General features: G+C 36.5%; 1 protein-coding gene and 1 non-coding gene across 6 annotated transcripts in view; both read right to left on the bottom strand.

Annotated features, from left to right (window-relative positions):
* The window catches only part of FBXL13 (F-box and leucine rich repeat protein 13), a 266,998-nt gene that overhangs the window by 50,145 nt on the left and 197,306 nt on the right, over positions 1-19,547 (bottom strand). For all 5 annotated transcript variants that reach the window (XR_011976923.1, XM_072653155.1, XM_072653153.1 and 2 more), the window contains one exon: positions 767-850. Coding sequence is in view for 4 of the 5 variants with exons in the window: in XM_072653155.1 (XP_072509256.1) it covers positions 767-850 (84 nt within the window). In the remaining variant the exon portion in view is untranslated. The remainder of the gene's footprint in view (positions 1-766; positions 851-19,547) is intronic.
* On the bottom strand, positions 19,321-19,427 carry LOC140497975 (U6 spliceosomal RNA). Its single transcript, XR_011964970.1, has one exon. It is a non-coding gene; the product is annotated as a U6 spliceosomal RNA (small nuclear RNA).

The raw sequence follows: 19,547 nt of genomic DNA, 5'->3' as shown, positions 1-19,547 counted from the left end.
TTTTAATTTGCATTTCTCTAAATATTAATGGTTTAGAGCATTTTTTTCATATGACAACTGATAGCTTTGATTTATTCTGAAAATTGTTCCTATTCCTTAACCCTTTATCAATTAGGGAATGGCTTTTATTTTTATAAATCTGGCTCAGTTCTCTATATATTTGAAAATGAGGGTCCGTAACTTGTTTCTTAAGGGAGAGTTCTTCAAGGGGTCACCTTTTTTCTTTTTTTAATGTCATGACACATTTCAAATATAATAAAACATAAATTGTTTTTAAAATGTAATGATTTCCTCACAGACATGTTGGCAACCTACCAAGTTATACTTTTTGACCAATAATTCAAATAATCTTTCTTTGAATTCCTTCAGAACTATAGAATACATTTCATTTCATTCTGGTGCTCTATCTACATCTAGTACGTTGACAGTTAGTGTAACCTTGGAACATATGAAGGAAGATAGTAGAGGCAGTCTCACTTCCAAATTACCATTTGGAATGATCTAGATGTACTAAGTACTGTCTAATGCACTTCTTTTGTTGTTACTGGTCATTTTTTAATTGTATTTATGGAATTTTGTAGCTGGAAAATAACTTAGAAATTGTCTAGTCCAAAAGCTTCACTTTAAAGATGAAGAAGGTGGGGGTGAGGGAGGTTATCATTTAATGCCATGTCCCTTGAGACTCCTAATCCAGTATTCTCCACCGCACCACCATGAATCCTAGCTAAACTGATTTTGTCTTTGAATTTATAATAAAGAATCTTACCTTAATCCCTGAATCCGTGATAAATTCACACTCAGAAACAGCAAGTTCTTTTAACTTTTTATGACTGGAGAGTGATGTCAAAGCCTGAAAATATTTAATAAAAATAAAATTTCTATGAGTTCAAGCTTCTGGAATAAATAGTTTAATCTATATAAACTTGGGGAGAAGGGAAATCTAGCCCAGGGTTATATTCAATGTAAATCAACTTTTATTAAGTGTCCTTGGCACATAGGAGGCACTTAATAAATTCTTATTGACTGGATGAATAAATTACTTTTACTCAATACTTTGATGGATTTATAAGCTTATCGGAGTATGTACTTCTTCCAAGTGGGCAGATGGCAACATCTCTATTGCTTCTCATGCAATTCTTGCTCCTGTTTTACCTTAAATCTTTCATAAAAAATCTACTCAGTGTGTTAGATGCCTTCCACTGCTTCTTTTAATATTTTCGTATAATAGACACAGATATTCTATTCACGTTACCACCTATTCCTAATATATGAATAGCTCACCTTGACTGTCTCTTTTATGTCAATATCTTTTGATTAAATTATTATTGGTCATATGCTGCAAGGTACTTTCACCTGCCATGTATCTGTTCATGGCCCTATGGGTGGCTGAAATTTTGACTCTTCTAATTTACTGGTTCTCCATGGTATATCTATACAGCACCATGAGAAGATTTGTAAAAAAATCAGGTCTTTGATTACAGTGGTTTGGGGAACTTCCTTCATGGAGACTTTTTGTTTTGATTTAGACAAGCAGTCAGTCCATTAGTAGAGTATGCTGTATGAGGAACAGAGAGACCAGTTTGGCTGGACTAGTGAGAACAGGCAGTGGAATAATGTAACTAGTTTGTAAAGAATCTTAAAAGCGAAGCAGAGGATCCTGGAGGCAATAGGGAGCCTTGATTGAGTAGGGGAGTGTCATGGCCAGATCTGTGACTGAGGAAAATCACTTGAGCAGTTGTGTTCAAGATGTCTTGAAGAGGGCAATGACTTTGAGTAGGGAGACAAATTAAGAGGCTGCTGTAAAAGATGTCAGTGACTGTGCTTGATGCTGGAGATAGACAAAAATAAAATAGTCCATGCTCCCAAAGAGCTTACTACCTTGCTTGCTTACATTCTGTTCGCATTCTCTATGTCTTTTCCTTTTCAAGGGGTCTGTTTTATTTCTAATCTCATCTTCTTGTCTTTGAAATCCATAGCTTTGTTTGGCTTTGGTGCACATGCATTTATTCTTCAAGATCATCTGTTTGCTCGTTCTATAAACGTGTATTAAATGTCGTCTATGTACAGAGTACTATTCAAGGTGCTTAGAGAGACAAAGATAAATCACACCCAGCCCTTCTTAGGCACCTTCAAGTTTAACAAGAGATGATGGAGAGAATAAAGAAATGTATATCAATAACACTAATACTTCAAGATATTGGATCTTGTCAGTATAGGTACTAAGTTCATCAATGCAGATTACAGCACCTCTACACCTTAACAGCCTTCAGGAGTTGCTATGACCAAAAATTGTATCATTCTTTGGCTAGCATATATAACCTTGCTCAATAATTCTCATAGTTTCAGAAACAAGTATTAGGCAAGGCATAAAAAACACAGACAGGCTCAAAAAAAAAAAAAGGTTATTCACCACAGGAGATTCGGCTCACATTCCAAGCCAAAGGATTCCCTATAAATGGGGAGGTCTTCCAGATGTCCCCATCTGCAAATGACATTTTGCTAACTGTATCAAGCTCCAGAATACTGCACAGTCTCCTAAAATAAATCTGTAATCATTCAAAGGAACTGGGTCTAACCATCTACACAGGAAAGAACAATAGATTAAGAATGTCTAATGCCCAGACTACAGCAAGCATATCTGGTACAGATAACATATAACGGCAATGAATTAGGCGGTGAGGTGAAGAGAAGGAAGAATAGTCTGAAATGCTTTGGGGGAATCACAAAGCTCTTTTAATAATCTCAATGTTTCCTACCAAAACAAAGGCCTATCCTTTTAATAGTGACATTCTACCAATGTTGCTGCATAACAGTGAGACACAGAATATAACAGTCTCCAAGGAGTTAAAAACAAGTATCACAAAGAGGGGGATAGAAAAATTCATGGTGGATGTAAGCAAGCTGCAACATATAGTCAACTGATGCACTTTTCCTGGGACCTCCACTTTGAGGAGGGGCCCAGACCAGCCATGTTTCCTTCTCTAGAGTTCACCACCATAACTTGCCCCTCACTTCCAGCTCCCTTTTATGTCCAGTTAGAATGTAAACTCACTGAGGGCATGGACTGTCCTTCACTGGGCTAACAACATATCCTCAGGGCTTTTTTTACTATTGCCTGGTATACAGTAAGTGCTCAGTAAATTCTGATTGACTTGGCCAATAAGGAATAAGAACAGAAACAAAGCATTCCATCAAGGCTGGCATCACAACTGGTCACGCCATGAAGGCGAGGGATGAGAGGGAGAGAGCCGAGTGCTCCACTGGCATCTTAAGGTACCAAATGAAAGACTATCCAAATGTACCTCTAAAAACCCAGAAAATATTGTCTGAGGAAAAATCCTGGAATAACTCAGCCAGCAGAAAGATGGCTAAGCAGTCTTTTAGACCAGGAGACTTGGGGGTCTTAAAGGGAAAGGTCCCTTTTGCTCTGGTGGAAGGGGAGCAATACAGGACAGGAGGCATTCCAAAAAACCAGCAGCAAGCCTCACTTCAGCAAACCAGCAGGAGATGCTGAGCCCCAGGGTGGTGGAGCAGGCAAATGCCAACCGCAGCCCCACCCCAAGTGCCTTGGTGTACGCAGGGGAACCTGTAGACTCCAACTTGGAAAAATACCACATATGCTGGTGGGTAGGCATCCTCTAGCAGCCAAACATTCTAGTGTTTCAGAGCAGCCGCCTAGGTAAGCAGGCATCCCCCTGGGGCCAGAACCCTACCCCCTACCCCTGAGAGTTTTAGTGCAGCCCCAGGGAAATGCAGAAAAACACTACCTGGACTCAGCACATGTCAGACACCACCACTAGGACCCCAGCTCAGCACCATGTAAGCTATCAGACCCCTACAGCCTCCAGCTGCCAGCACCTGAGGTCCCAAAACACAAAGCCTGTGACCAGATCCCTGGTCCCCAGCACAAGTAACTTGAGACAGTGCCCCTGGTGCTCCAGCAGGAGAGATCAACTTTAAAAGCCAGGAAATGGGCAAACACCACGAGCAAAAAGCATAAATAGACAATGACCACAAATTCTTTCTATGGGGACAGGGAAGATCCAAAAAAATTCAGAAGAGGAAAACATTTTCAATATTTCCACATCTAAAACCTCAAAGGGACACATGAAATGGTCTCAAGCCCAAAAAGCCTTCTTGGAAGAGCTCAAAAAGGATTATAAAAGTCAAATAAGAGAGGTAGAAGAAAAACAGGGAAAAGAAATGAGAGGTATGCAAGAGAAAGTCAATAACTGGGAAAAGGAGGCACAAAAACTCACTGAAGAACTCCTTGAAAAGTAGAATTGACCAAATAGAAAAGGAGGTACAAAAGCTAACTGAAGAAAATAATTCATTAAAAATTAGAATTGGGCAAGTGGAAGTTAATGACTCTATGAGACATCAAGAATCAGTCAAACAAAATCAAAAGAATGAAAAAATACAAGAAAATACAAAATACCTCACTGGAAAAATAACTGACCTAGAAAAGAAAGATCTAGGAGAGATTATTTAAGAATTATTGGTCTATTTGAATGTTATGTAAAAAAACATGCTGGGACAGCACCTTTCAAGAAATCATCGAGGAAAACTGCCCTAAGGTCACTGAAAGAACCCACCAACCACTTTCTGAAAGAGATCCCAAAATGAAAACTCCAAGGATTATTACAACCAAATTCCAGAATTACCAGTCAGGGAGAAAATACTGCAAGCAGCCAGAAAGAAACAATACAAATATTGTGGAATAACACTCAGGATTATGCAGGATCTTGCAGCTTCTACACTGAAAGACTAGAGAGCTTGGACTAAGATATTCAGTAAGGCAAAGGAACTTAGATTACAACTAAGGATCAATGACTAGCAAATTGAGGATAATCTTTCAGGGGAGGAGAGGGACATTCAATGAAATAGGATTTTTCCAATCCTTCCTGATGAAAAGACCAGAGCTCAACAGAAAATCTGATCTTCAGATATAAGATTCAAGAGAAGCATAAAAAGGTAAATAGGAAAGGCAAAAAAACCATGTTATTCAATTAGGGCAAATTGTTTGTACCCCTACATGGGAAGATGATACTTGTAACTCTTGAAAACTGTATCTTTTTTATGACATTTAGAAAGGATATACATAAACAGAGGTCATGGGTATAAACTGACTTTGATGTGATGATGAAAAAATCTAACTAAGTGGTAAAAAGGGATTAATTGGGAGAAGAGGAAAGGAGGAGGCAGAAGAGGTGCAAAGAACTATTACATTAGAGGGGAAAAAGGGAGGGAAAGGAGTATTGTTTGAACCTTACTCTTATCGTATTTGGCTCAGAGAGGAAATTATACAAATCTAACTTGCCCTATAGGAAGTAGGAGAGGAAAGGCGAAAGAAAAGAAAGAGAGAGGATAGAAGGGAGGAGAAAAGTAGTAAGGGAAAAGGGAAAGAAAAGGCAGGGGCTGAAAGGAGGGAAGGCAGATTGAGAGAGGCAGTGGTCAAAAGCAAAACTCTAGTGAGGATGGAAAGGGACAAAGGAGAGAGAAAAACAGGGGTGGGGGAAATAGGATGGAGAGAAAGAAACTGATAGTAATCATAACTGTGAATGTGAATGAGATGACCTCTCCCATAAAACAGAAGTGGATAGCAGAGTGGATTAAAAACCATAATCCTACAATATGTTATTTACATAAAACACATCTGAAGCAGAAGAATGCACACAGTGTAAAGGTAAAAGCCTGGAGCAGAATATATTATGTTTCAGCTGAAATTTTAAAAAAGCAGGGGTAGCAATCCTGGTCTCAGACAAAACAAAAGCAAAAATAGTTCTAATTAAAAGAGATAAGGAAGAAAACTACATCCTGCTAAAAAGTACCATAGACAATGAAATAATTTTATTGCAAAACATATATGCACCAACTAGCATAGCATCCAAATTCTTAGAGTAGAAGTTAAGTGAGTTACAGGAAGAAACAGACAGCAAAATTATCCTAGCAGGGGACCTCAACCTCCTCCTCTCAGCACTAGATAAATCTAACCACAAAATAAAGAAAGAAGTTAAAGAGGTGAATAGAATTTAGAAAAGTTAGATATGGTAGACCTCTGGAGAAAAGTGATGAGGATAGAAAGGAATATACCTTTTTCTTAGCAGCACATGGCACCTGCACAAAAAGTGACCAAGTATTGGGGCATATAAACCTCACAATCCAATGCAGAAAGACAGAAATACTAAATGCATCCTTTTCAGGTCATGATACGAAAAAAAAAATTACATGTAGTAAAGAGTCATGGAGAAATAGACTAAAAACTAATTGGAAAGTAAATAATCCTAAAGAATGAACAGGTCAAACAACAAATCATAGAACCAATCATTAACTTGATTCAAGAGAATGACAGTAATGAAACAATATAACAAAACTTACAGGATGCAGTAAAAGCAGTTCTTAGGGGAAGTTTTATATCTCTAAATGCCTACATAAATAAAATAGAGAAAGAGGAGATAAATGAATGTGGCATGCAACTAAAAAAGCTAGAAAAAGAAAAAAATTAAAAATCCCCAATTAAATACCAAGTTGGGAATTTTGAAAACTAAAGGAGAGGTTAATGAAAGTAAGAAAACTATTAAAAACTAATAAAACTAAGAGTGGTTTTATTTCAAAACAATAAAATAGATAAACCTTAGGTTAATTTGATTAAAAGAAGAAGAAAACCAAATTACCAGTATCAAAAATGAAAAGGGTAAAATCTCCATCAACAAAGAGGAAAATAAAACATTAATTAGGAGCTACTTTGCCCATCTGCATGCCAATAAATTTGACAATATTGGTGAAATGGATGAATATTGACAAAAATATAAATTGCCCAGATTAACAGAAGAGGAACTTAAGTAACTATATTTCAGAAAAAGAAATTGAACAAGCCATCAATGAATTCCCTAAGAAAAAATTTCTAGGGCCAGATGGATTTACAAGTGAATTTTATCAAACATTTAAAGAACAACTGCTTCCAATACTATAAAAACTATTTGGGAAAACAGGTGAAGGAATTCTACCAAATTTTTTTTATAATACAAATATGATGCTGATACCTATTCTGGGAAGAGCCAAACCAGAGAAAGAAAATTATAGACCAATTTCACTAATGACTATAGATGCAAAACTTTTTCTTTTAGTGTACTGGTTATCTTTACTACTTTCCTCAAATATGATAAAAATACACAGTCTTATACAAGAGATCACCCTTCTATTTTCATTCACAGACATATCTGCTCCAGTGCCTACCACACGATGTAAAACTTTTAAATAAAATACTAGCAAAGAGATTACAGCAATTGATCAACAGCAGGTGGGATTTATACAAGGAATGCAGGGCTGGTTCAATATTAGGAAACTATCAGCATAACTGACCATATCAACCATAAAACTAACAGAAATCATATGACTCTCAATGGATGCAGAGAAAGCTTCTGACAAAATACAAAATCCATTCCTATTAATAAAACACTAGCAAGCATAGGAATAAATGGAGTCTTCCTTAAAATGATAAGTAGCATCTATCAAAAACCATCAGCAAGCTCTACATGTAATGAGGATAAGCTAGAAGCATTTCCAATAAGATCAGGGATGAAACAAAGATGTCCATTATCATCACTGTTATTCAATATGGTACTAGAAATGTTAGCATTAGCAATAAGAGAAGAAAAAGAAATTGAAGGAATCAGAAGAGGCATTCAGTGCCATACCATTCAAATTTCCAAAAAATTATTTTATAGAGCAAGAAAAAAACAAAAAACTTCATCTGGAAAAACAAAAGATCCAGAATATCTAGGGAATTAATGAAAAGAAATGCAAGGAAAGGTGGTTTAGCTGTACCAGATCTTAAATTGTTATTATAAAGCAGCAATCATCAAAACTACTTGATACTGGTGTTAGATCAGTGGAATAGGTTAGATACACAAGACACAATAGTCAATGACTATAGTAATCTACTGTTCGATAAACTCAAAGACTCCAGCTTCTGGGATAACAACTCACTCTTTAACAACACCTGAGGGGAAAACTGGAAAATAGTATGGCAGAAATTAGGCATGGACCAACATCTAACACCATATACCAAGGTAAAGTCAAAATGGTACACAATTTAAAGCCTGATACTATAAGCAAACTAGGAGAGCAAGGAATAATTTACCTATCATAACTATGGAGAATGGAAGAATTTATGACCAAACAAGAGAGAACATTACGAAATGCAAAATGCATAATTCTGATTACATTAAATTGAAAAGTTTTTGCACAAACAAAGCCAATAATTTTTACAGCCAGTGTCTCTGATAAAGGCCTCATTTCTAAAACATAGAAAACTGAGTCAAATTTATAAGAATACAAGTCATTTCCCAATTGATAAGTGGTCAAAGGATATGAATAGGCAGTTTTCAGATAAAAAATTAAAGCTATCACTATTGATTAGAGAAGTGCAAATCAAAGTAACTCAAAGGTATCACATCACACCTATCAGATTGGCTAACATGACAAAACAGGAAATGATAAATGTTGGAGAAAATATAGGAGAATTGGAACACTAATGCATTGTTGGTGGGGTTGTGAATTGATCCAACCATTCTGGAGAGCAATATGGAACTATGCCCAAAGGAGTATAAAGCTGTGAATACTCTTTGACCCAGCAACACCACTTCTAGGGCTATATCTCAAAGAGATCATAAAAATGGGAAAAGGACCCCCATGTACAAAAAATATTTATAGCAGCTATTTTTGTGGCAGCCAAGAATTAGAAATTGAGGGGATGCCTATCAGTTGCGGAATGGTTGAACAAGTTGTGGTATATGAATGTGATGGAATATTATTGTGCCATAAGAAATAATGAGCAGGCAGACTTCAGAAAAACCTGGAAAGATTGACATGAACTGATGCTGAGTGAAATGAACAGAACCAGGAGAACATTGTACACAGTGTGCAATGACAAACTTTAATGGCTTAGCTCTTTTCAGCAATGCAAGGACCTAAGACAGCTCCACAAGATTTATGATGGAAAATGCCATCCACATCCAGAGAAAGAACTATGGAGTCTGAATGCAGATTGAAACATACTATTTGTTCTCTCTTTGGTTGTTGTTTTGTTTCTTATTTCTCATGGTTCCTCCCATTGGTTCTAATTTTTCTTTACAACATGACTAATGTGAGAATATGTTTAATGTGAAGGTATATGTAGAGGCTATATCAGACTGCATGCCATCTTGGGGAGGGGGAAGAAAATTTAGAACTCAAAATGTTATGGAAGTGAATGTTGAAAACTAAAAATAAATAATTTTTTAAAAAATAAAACAACAACAACAAAAGGCTATTTCTTAGCCAGTAGAGATGCTGAGAATTTATAGAGTGATATGGACAAGAATCACACTGAATTGGCTGTCCTTGGAGGGATGGGTTGTGATTTGTAATTTTGGAGGGAATCTTCAACCTCATTTGAGAATCCAAGTATGGTCAACCTGATGAAGGACTTCTCTAAACTCAGCTACACTGGTTTGGACAATAAATATGCAGTCTGTTACCATACACAAAGAGCCATAATAAAAAGTATGGCTACCCTTATTTTCCTCCAATACATGTTTGCATCTGAATATTCATTTTCAGTAACTTTTTTTCCAGAGGAGAGGTAATACAGGAATTTCAGGTAGCAGGAGAGGCTAGTGAGTGAGAGTGAGTGAGAGTCTAGGTAGTGAGGGGAAGAACTACATGTTTAGCAGTAGTGTGATCTTTTCTTATACAACTCAAATGGTTACCTACAGACAATACTGTCCTTTCTGACTACAGTCCAAATACACATACACACACACACACACACACACACATTTTTCTCCCACTTAATTAATCCAACTAGTCATGTCTACAAGGCAGGGGAGGGTTGCTGAACAGTTCAATCCTGGTGTTGACTCTGTACCTCTTCTTTTTGATTCTCCCCTAGACCTATTTTTACCTCCATTCCTTCTTAACCTTGAATTCGTTACCACTGTCAATAATTTCTAGTTCACTGAGGGACTAAAGCGTCATATCTGGTGTTTAGAGCTGTACTTTTTATATTTCATATGGTTTTGGGTTTTGCTGAGTTTGTATACCAACACTGAACGAGACCTTGCATGACTGGAAGAAAAGAAAAGTTACTCAATCTTTTCTTATGCAGAAAACTAGACCACATTTCCCACCCTTCTGCTTTCCAGAGAATGTTCCAGATTGAGAAGAATATATTGGATACTGTGCCTGACTCGAATCACAGTTGAAACCCCAACTTCCAATATGAAATAATGCTTCATTACAACCTAAAAATAAATTAGTGTATTCTCTTTATTCTACAATCATGCATGTGGGTATTTGAGCCAGGAAATTAATCATTATGTTTGATGTAGCTTTGCTAGAAAGGACAGATCAATGACCTAAAAAAACACCCAACCTCCTCTTTTCCCCCATACAAAAATCAACTCACAACTCTTATAGGGCTTGTGTATATGATCTGGATTCCAGATGTGGATGTTATTGTGCAGATGTTAGAAGAATGGTGACTGAATTTATGCTATGCTTTTATAGAAATCCAACTACTTGAATAAAATCAGCAGGCTAAATATCTACATTTGGTCTCTGCCCTATCTTTGAGAGGTTAGGTATGTTTAGCTCTCAAGTGGGAAATTATGCTATTGATTTGCAGTATAAAACCAAGTCTGAAACCATTCACCAAAATTTCACTTTCATGTAGCCAAGTCAGAAATGCCTTCTTTATGTAATCAGTCTATATTCTGCAGTACAGTAAATTTTCTAAAATACAATATTCAACAGTCTATAGTTACCATCCTTTTGCTCTGTTATTTAAAATCACTCAAAATATTCACAACCACTACAACCTTCTTAAGAAAAACTCTCATAGCTTCAAAATTAAACTAAAAAAAATTTCACTGATCATACTTTTCAGTCATTAGTCCCAAAAAATATACTTCCTTACTTGCCAAATATAAAGGGAATATTATTAGAACTACAAGTCACTTTTTCATCTTCTTTGTCAATTTCTTACGTAGCCTTTAAGCCAGAATAGACAATTTGAAGAGCTGACTACATTTCTGATTAGCATATATTTTCAAAGCTAAATTATGACCAAACAAGTAAGCATTGAAGGGGATGCATGCAAAGGAGAGGTTCTGACAAACTGCTGACATGAACAAGAAGGGGAAAGGTGGCTTTCAGCTAAAGGAGTTAGGGAAGGTTTTTTCTGAGTAGTGGAACTTCAGTTGGACGGTGAAGGAAGGGAGGTATTTCAACAAATGGATATGTTGTGGGTGAAAGAGCTCTATTGTATTCTAGGGATTGTGTAAACAAAATTATGTAGTAAAAAGAGAAGAAGAAACTGAAAGTAACCTCATGTCAACTGAACATGTGGCATATAAAAAAAGTAGTATGAAATACAACCTGAAAAATAAATTAGAATTGTATTATGGACGGCCTTAAATACCAAGTCCAGGAGTTTATCCTTGATTTAGGAGGCACTGACTGTGAAGCAACTAACTGAAGGTTTCTATGCAGGTAAAATATATGATGCGAGCATTGCATTAGAATGATCATTCAGACATTAATGTGAATATTGGAGATTAAAGAGGGAATAGACCAGAAGAATGACTACAATATTATTACAGTCACCTAGACAAAAAGAGATAAGAGCTTAAACTAGATGATTAGAGTGAAAATGGACTGGAGGGACAAAAACAAAAGATACATTAAGAGTTGGCATCAAAAGAACTAGGTAAATCATAATAGTATATGGAAGATGAGGGACAGAGAAGAATCAAAGGTGACAGATGACTCTGAAGTGACTGGGAGGATAGTGGCACCCCAAAAGAAATAGAAGGGTGAAGGGAGGGTTAGATTTAGGGGTCAGGGGAACAAGATTAAGTTCTGCTTGGGATATGGTGCATTTGAGGTACTAGTAGCATACTTAGGTGGACATGTGCAGTAGACAATTATAAAACTGGGAACTCTGGGGAGAGGCTAGTGTTAGAGACAGATTTAGGTATTATATGAATAGAGATTCCAACTGAAGCTACAGTATATGAAATCATGAAGGGAACAGATGTTAAGAGAAAAGAACTTTGTGATATGCTAACATTTAGAGGGAGGCAGGAGGAATAAAAGTCCAAAGATGATGTCTGTAGTCTAAGGACCAGCCTACTTGAGTTTGGAAAGCCTCATCACTAGGACCACCAAATGATTAATTTTTAGTCACAGCAACCTGTTAAGATCATCTGTAGTGTGGGTTGCCATATGATCAGGTAAAGGATTTCTCAAGTCAATGAAAAATCATGGATACCTGAAGCAGGAGAGGTCTAAAATTAACCAAAAGCAATTCCCTTTTCATTGTCTTACTCTCATCTCTTTCCTTTGGATTAAAGACATTATTCCCTCAAAGAGTTTCTCCCTTACAATGAGCAGGACTACTTCAGTTTCTGCATTAGTTTTATATGTCCCTCATTGGGTCAGAAATTTATGTATTGATACAAACATGATGTGCCTTACCCTTCTGTTCTTGAGATGAAAGGGAATTCTCAGGAAGATGAGGAGACCAGATAGTCCATGTCTATCTGTAGGTGGCAGGAAGGACTCAGGCCACTGGTCTAAGACACTAGGTTTGTTATAGGAAGCTACTGCTGATGAGGCCCTGTAATACAAAGTCTTTTGTCTAAGAGCAAGGTTCTGAAGGAACATCTGTCTTTATTGTTGGGGGCCTGGTTTGAGAAATCACTAAAATAAACAAAAAGTAAGAATGTTTTCCAATTATTTTTGTTTCAAACTTTTTAAAAATTCTTTTCATCATTTAGTAAGATATTTTGCTCAAAATGATGTGGTCTATGAATGTTATCTTATTGTCTTACTAAAATACTTCTGATGCACATTTATCGATTTGGTGTCCCCAAGTACCTGTTAAAATATTTAAAAACAAGTTAATTATGCAAGTTAGCATGTTTATTTTAGTTCTTTATAGACCAGGGCTCTCTCAGACTCTCTGGTTGGCTCATCATTCCAAGCATACCTTTTATAGGTTTCTCAAGGATTCCCTCTCCTCAACGACCTACTCAATTCCCATGGGTTTAATTACTCTCTCTATGTAGATGACACATGACTCTGTATATTCAACCCTATTCTTTCTTCTCTGCTTCAATCTTGTATCACATATTGCTCACTGGACATTTCAAATTGGATATCTCAAGACTTTTTTTAAGAATTTTTATTTTTTCCTCAATTACATGTAAAAACAATTTTAACATTCTTTTTTTTATAATTTTTGAGTTCCCAATTTCCTCTCTCCTTACCCTCCTCCCTCCTTGAGAACACAAGTACTTTGATATAGATTATGCATATGCAGTCATACAAACCTGAGATACAAGCACAACATATCTAAAACTGAATGCATCTTTTCCCTCAAACACATCCCTTTTCCAAATGTCCATATTTCTGCAGACAACACTACCACTGTTTTCTTCAGTGAGCTTTTGAATCTCCTTTTCCATTTGGCCAATTCTGCTTTAAAAAACACTCTTCTCATTGGCTTTTTGTACCTCTTTTGCCATTTGGGTTATTCTATTTTTAAAGGTGTTATTTCTTCAGCATTTTGGGGGTCTCCTCTGGCAAGCTCTTGACTAGCTTTTCATGATTTTCTTGCATCACTCTCATTTCTCTTCCCAATGTTTGCTCTACCTCTCTTACTTGATTTTCAAAATCCTTTTTGAGCTCTTCCATGGTCTGAGACCACTGCATATTTTTTTTGGAGATTTTGGATGTAGAAGCCTTGATTTTTATGTCTTCCCCTGATGGTGTGCTTTGTTCTTCTTCATCCCAAAAAGATGGAAGAAAATACTTCTTCACCAAGAAAGTAACCTTCTATAGTCTTATATTTTTCCCCTTTTTTGAGGCATTTTCCAGTTAGTTACTTGACTTTTGAGTCCTTTGTCAAGTGGAAGGTATACTCTAGGGACCTGTAAGTTCTCAGTTCCTCCAAAGTGGCACAATCAAGGGAGAGGAGTTTACAGAGTAGGTACTCTGATCTGTGAGCAACCACAAGCACTCTTTTCCACCCAGGATCTGCGAGTAGGATTCCCTCTCCACAGTCACCACCAGCTCCACCACCCCAGCGCTCTTCCTCCTCCCATGACCGCCATTTAGTACTGAGACCCAGATCAGCTGCTTGATTCCCCCAGGGTCTTTAAGATGAGGGTTCCAAAAGTGTATGCCACTACTGCAGTGGAGCAGGACCACACTCCCTTCTCACCCAGGTGAAAGAGCTTTCTTACTGACCCTTGAAGCTGTCTGGCATTTGTGGGTTGAGAAATCTGGGAACTGCAGCTGCTACCTGAAGCCTTCTCCAGTCCTGTACATTACTGCCAGCCTTCCAGACTGTCTTGGGCTGGAATCTTTATCACTCTGTTGTTTTGTAGCTTCTGCTGTTCTCGAATTTGTTTAGAGTCATTTTTACAGGTATTTTATGGGCTATGGGGGGAAGGAGAGCTAGTGCATATCCATCCTTCTACTCTGCCATCTTGACTCCACCCCTAACACCACCATTGTTGCAGTCTTCCAAGCTTACTAACTGCAGCATTGTCCTTGATTCTTCATCCTCTCTTATCCCACATATCCAATTAATTGCCAAATCCTGTCATACATATTCTGCAACAGTGGCAACAAACAAATAGAAACAGGGCCCACTAATCTGTGTATAAAGATTTCTGTAGGCCACATCTTAACTTAGTTTTAAAATGTGATGTTATCTATGTTTTATTGTATTTATTGATTTTGTTGAATATTTTCCTATTCCATTTTAATTTTGTTCAGGCCACACTAGAGAGTGTTGCTGGTGGGCAGTATGTTTGATACCTCAGACCTAGATCAGACCCCCTTGTCTATTCACCCCTAGTTACTATCTTAGTTTATAGGCCCTCATCTCTTCTCATCCAGATTACCGTAGTATTTCCTAAATGTCTCTTTGGCCTCCAATCTGTCTCTCTTTTCTTCAGTCCATTCCTCTACACTATGGTGAAAGTGATTTTCCTTAAGCAAAGATCTGACAAATTTCACCCTACTACACTCAAAAATAATATTAATAATAGCAAGAATTTATATAGCATTTTTAGTTTTACAAAGCCCTTTACAACTGTTATCTCATTTTGTTCTCACTAGCAAAGAAATGCAAGCAAAATCGGAAGGAAAACTCGGGAAAAATCTTTGCAGCAAATTTCTGTAACCAATATCTAATGTGCAAAATGTCAGCAAAAATATATTATCAGCCCAAACCAGATCAAGTCAGGCAGCTGCAAGTACTCACCTTTCAATTCAGGGCACAGATGATAAAAAGCAGAATTTGAAGAGGCTTTAATCATCTTGTTGAGGGTAAAGAAATGATACCATATGATAATGTAAGTTTGAATAAATCTGTCCAAAACGTTTTTAAAGGTCTTGAAAAGTACAATTTTTTTTCCCATTTTATTACCAATAAGAAAAAACATCCCATTGGAAATGTTTATAGATAGCCTGAAAAATGATATATATTTAAATATCTCAACAGATATGTGATCTAATCAGTTTAGGTATTCTCTGTATTGGTGTAGATTACAACTCATTCTTGCCTTCTCATCCATATTCTACCAAATATCTTCCCCAAAAGGACCTACTTATCATGATAAGTAGGCTTTCTCTAAGTCTTTTTAGTTTCTCAAAGGGTTCAGGGTAGCACTTGGTCTGTCTATCAAGTTGTCTTTCAATTTTGTTACAGGACAGACTTGCCCCATTTCCCAATTAAACACTTCCTCTCTGGTATCCATTATATCACTTCTTATGATTAGGTTATAATTGGAAACAGGTGGAAATTTATTCCCACCCACCCCTCTGCCTGTGTCTCTTTTTCATCCTTTAAAGGTCACATGTAACTTTGACTCTTTAAAGACAATAGTGTTTCAAAATTCATACCAATCCATGATCACTAAGAAGGCATTTGTGATTTTATTTTTGTAAAAAGATAAATTTTTGTTCCAAGGAGTATTTTAGGGATCACTGAAAACACTGCATGATTTCCTTGTTATAAGACAGTCTGCTCTTTGGCTCCAGTTTTATTTTATGCCCAAGTTATTGTCCATTTGCAATGCTTCCTCTAGACAGATTTAATCCTGATCTACATCCCACTCTTGGAGCGAGGGTGTGTGGGCCCTCAACAGCATCCAGCCAGGAAATCAGGTACACATGGGACAACCAGATGTACAAGTATGAATACTTACTGAAGTTAGGATAGGTAAATGATGACTACAGTGGCCTGCAACACAGCAAAGGATCATAGACCTCAGACCGTGCAGACTTAGATGAACTCTCAGAGACCATCTGGTTGAAGCCCTTCATTTTTTAAGATAAGGAAACTGAGGCCAGAGAAGTGAAGTGAACACCAGAGGTCACAGAGGGAGTGATTCAAATTCAGGGATTCGAATCTAGGGCCTCAGACCAGCTCCTGTTACACATGTTACAAAGAATTTGGGAGGTATATCTAAAATAGCCCTCAGAAGAAGAAATACACTTCTGAAGACATGACTAGAAGGACTGGTAAATGAAGCAAACATTGAAAAGGCTTGAAAATATACAAATGAACAGACCCAGGAGAGGCATAGGAAGGAAGATCTTCCATCCTATCATAATGCCTTTTCCTAGACATGAGGCTCTTCAAAAGGAGGCTCCTCAAAAAAGAAACATTTAAAAAAAGGTGAAAGAATGAATGAGGGCAGAATCTTCACTTGGCTTAATAGAAGAATTGGGTAGAGGAAAGAACACAGTTTTTATCTTCTAGAAGTCCTAGTATGTACAAGAAACATAGAATAAAGATAGAATGTTTAAGTGTGACACCTATGAATAGTAGGTTAGCTTTCAGAATGGCCTAAATGAGGAAAGAAATGAGAAAGGGAATGAAATGAATTAGTACTTCTTGGACAATGGTAGCACAAATCAACGTTATTCCAGAAAGTGGATAGTGAGAGAATGTGATGGGAATAGAGAAGATTCTAAACTTACACAGTTTTATCTAACCTGGAAAAGAAAAGGATAAATAGAGAAAAAGAAAGAATGAGAAGTCATTATAAAAGTTAATTCAAGAAACTTGAGAAAAGACAGGGTATTATGAGTCAGAGGAGAATGTGTGGGAAGAGAGACTAGGGTCATATTAGTGTAAGCACAATTAATGTAACATGCTGGCTTTAAAAGAAAAAAAGGAAAAATCAATAAAAATAACAATGGATGAAAACAGAAACTTAAAAATTACAATTATATATGGAAATATATTAAATTCCATGATAAAATAAAAGTAAATGACAGAACAGTTAAGAAAAAAATAGCATTCAAATATACATTTAAAAATAAAAATACATACAGAGTGAAGAATATATGCAGGAGCAAAATGCACTGTGCTGGAGAATTCCAAGAAAGCAGGAAATGCTATGGTGATATCACATAATCCAACGATGTAAATTCAGGATGTTGTGCTTAAAGGCATCACAGACAATGAAACGTTATTAAACCCACATGCACCAAATGGCAAGGGTTGACATTCAGGAAAAACTAATTGAATTCTAGAAAGACATGGCTAGTAGTTGTCTGAGACTTTGTTATGCATCTTATGGAATTGTATGAGTTGATCAGAGGCATAAACATAATGGCGCTCAACAAAGTGTTGGAAAAACTGATGGCATTGCACAAATAGGAATGGTAAAGTGTACATATTTACTGGCATCACACAGTACATTTGTGGGAGTTTATAGTATAGTAGGGCAAAAAGAAATTATAAGTGGTGTTCTAAAAAGGCAGAAATATTAAATCTGTCCTTTGCAATGGGGGTGGGATGGGAGAGAGTTGAGAGAAAGGGATATGGTACAAAAAGGATATGACCAAAAAAAAAAAACCAAGAAAGGAAAGAGGGAAGGAAAGAGCCATTTTAAGCATCTTTTGTTCTTCTTTAGCAGTCTTTCTCTCAAATGCCTCTATACAAAGACCTCTGAGGAGTCCCTATTCCAAAACTTGTATTTCTGGTGGATACTGAGATGGCTATATATTGCATAACAGGACTGCCATAAACAAATTGCTTACCCCTCTGAATCTTGTATTTGTAAGTTCAATTTTTGAAACCAAGCACAAAATTTTATATTTACCCCCATTCAATTTAATCTTGTTAGCATAAAAGATAAAACTTCAAAAAAGAAATTTACATGACCTTTATAGGACAACTATAAAAACATAATGACTTGTGTACTGTTGCTAAAATGAAGGGGGAAACGGCTCTTCTGGATCTGAAGCACTCATTATCAAAACTGTTTGGTATAGTAGTTTGGCAAAAATGACACCCTCCCTCCTTAAAAAATTTAGAGAGAGAGAATGACAATTATTGTATGGGCTGCTACAAAACACATACAATAATGCATTGTTTGTAGAGAGGTAAATTGGCCCAGCTTTTCTGTAGAGCAATCTGTAGTGACATCCCCAAAGTCACTAAACTGGGAATACCTTTTGATTCCATAATGTCAGTACTAGGCCTATATGATAAATGGATTAAAGAAAGAGGAAAAAACAACCATATGTACAAAATTACTCAGATTAGCTCTTTTGTAGTAGCAAACAACTGGGTACCAAGGGAGTATCCCTCAACTGGGAAATGGCTAGACAGATTATGGTATATGAATGTAATGGAATATTATTGTGCCATAAGAAATTATGAGATGGACAATATCAGAGAAACCTAGGGCCACTTGTCTGAACTGATGTCAATTAAAGTGGACAGAATTAGGAGAATGATTTTATATAATAATATATAACACTTGTAGGATGAGCAACATTTGAAAGATCTAACTGATGAATGCATGACTGATGATTCCAGAGGACTAATGAATATTATCCATCTACTAACAGAAAAGTCATGGACTCAAATTGTAGAATATGAGGCATATATTTTCAAGCATGGCCAATGTAGGAATTTGTTTTACTTGACTTTTCATATTTGTTACAATTTCTGTGTTTTTCTATTTTTTCCCAATGGGGTAGGATGAAGGGAGAAATTTGGTAGGAAAAGGATATGGCAAAAACAAAACCCAAGAATGGAAAGAGGGAATGGAAAAATGGAAAGGAAAGGAAAGGAAAGAAAAGAAGGCCATTTGAGCATCTTTTGTTTTAAATATACGAAAAGAGAACAAAAGGAATCACAGATAAGTAGGAAAACCTTGAATGATTATATGTATTTTATTAAGCTTCATTGAGGATCTTTGCCTATTTTTTCTTTTCTCCCCCATTTAACAGTATTTTTAAAATATGGAATGCTTCACAAATTTGCATGTCATCCTTGTGCAGGAGCCATGCTAAGCTTTTCTGTTTTGTTCCAATTTTAGTATAAGTGCTGCCAAAGGAAGCACAAAATTGTATATTTAAAAGAAAAAAATAAGCCATACTTAAAAGATTCATTGTTGTGTGCATAATTTTTAAAAAAAACTATTGAATGCTTTAAAAAAACTTAAATAGCTTACTGGAATAGT

This window comes from Notamacropus eugenii, chromosome 3, assembly GCF_028372415.1.
Source record: "Notamacropus eugenii isolate mMacEug1 chromosome 3, mMacEug1.pri_v2, whole genome shotgun sequence".
Lineage (NCBI taxonomy): Eukaryota > Metazoa > Chordata > Mammalia > Diprotodontia > Macropodidae > Notamacropus > Notamacropus eugenii.
Note: the sequence above shows the minus strand (reverse complement) of the source record. Positions and strands in the feature narration are given on the sequence as shown.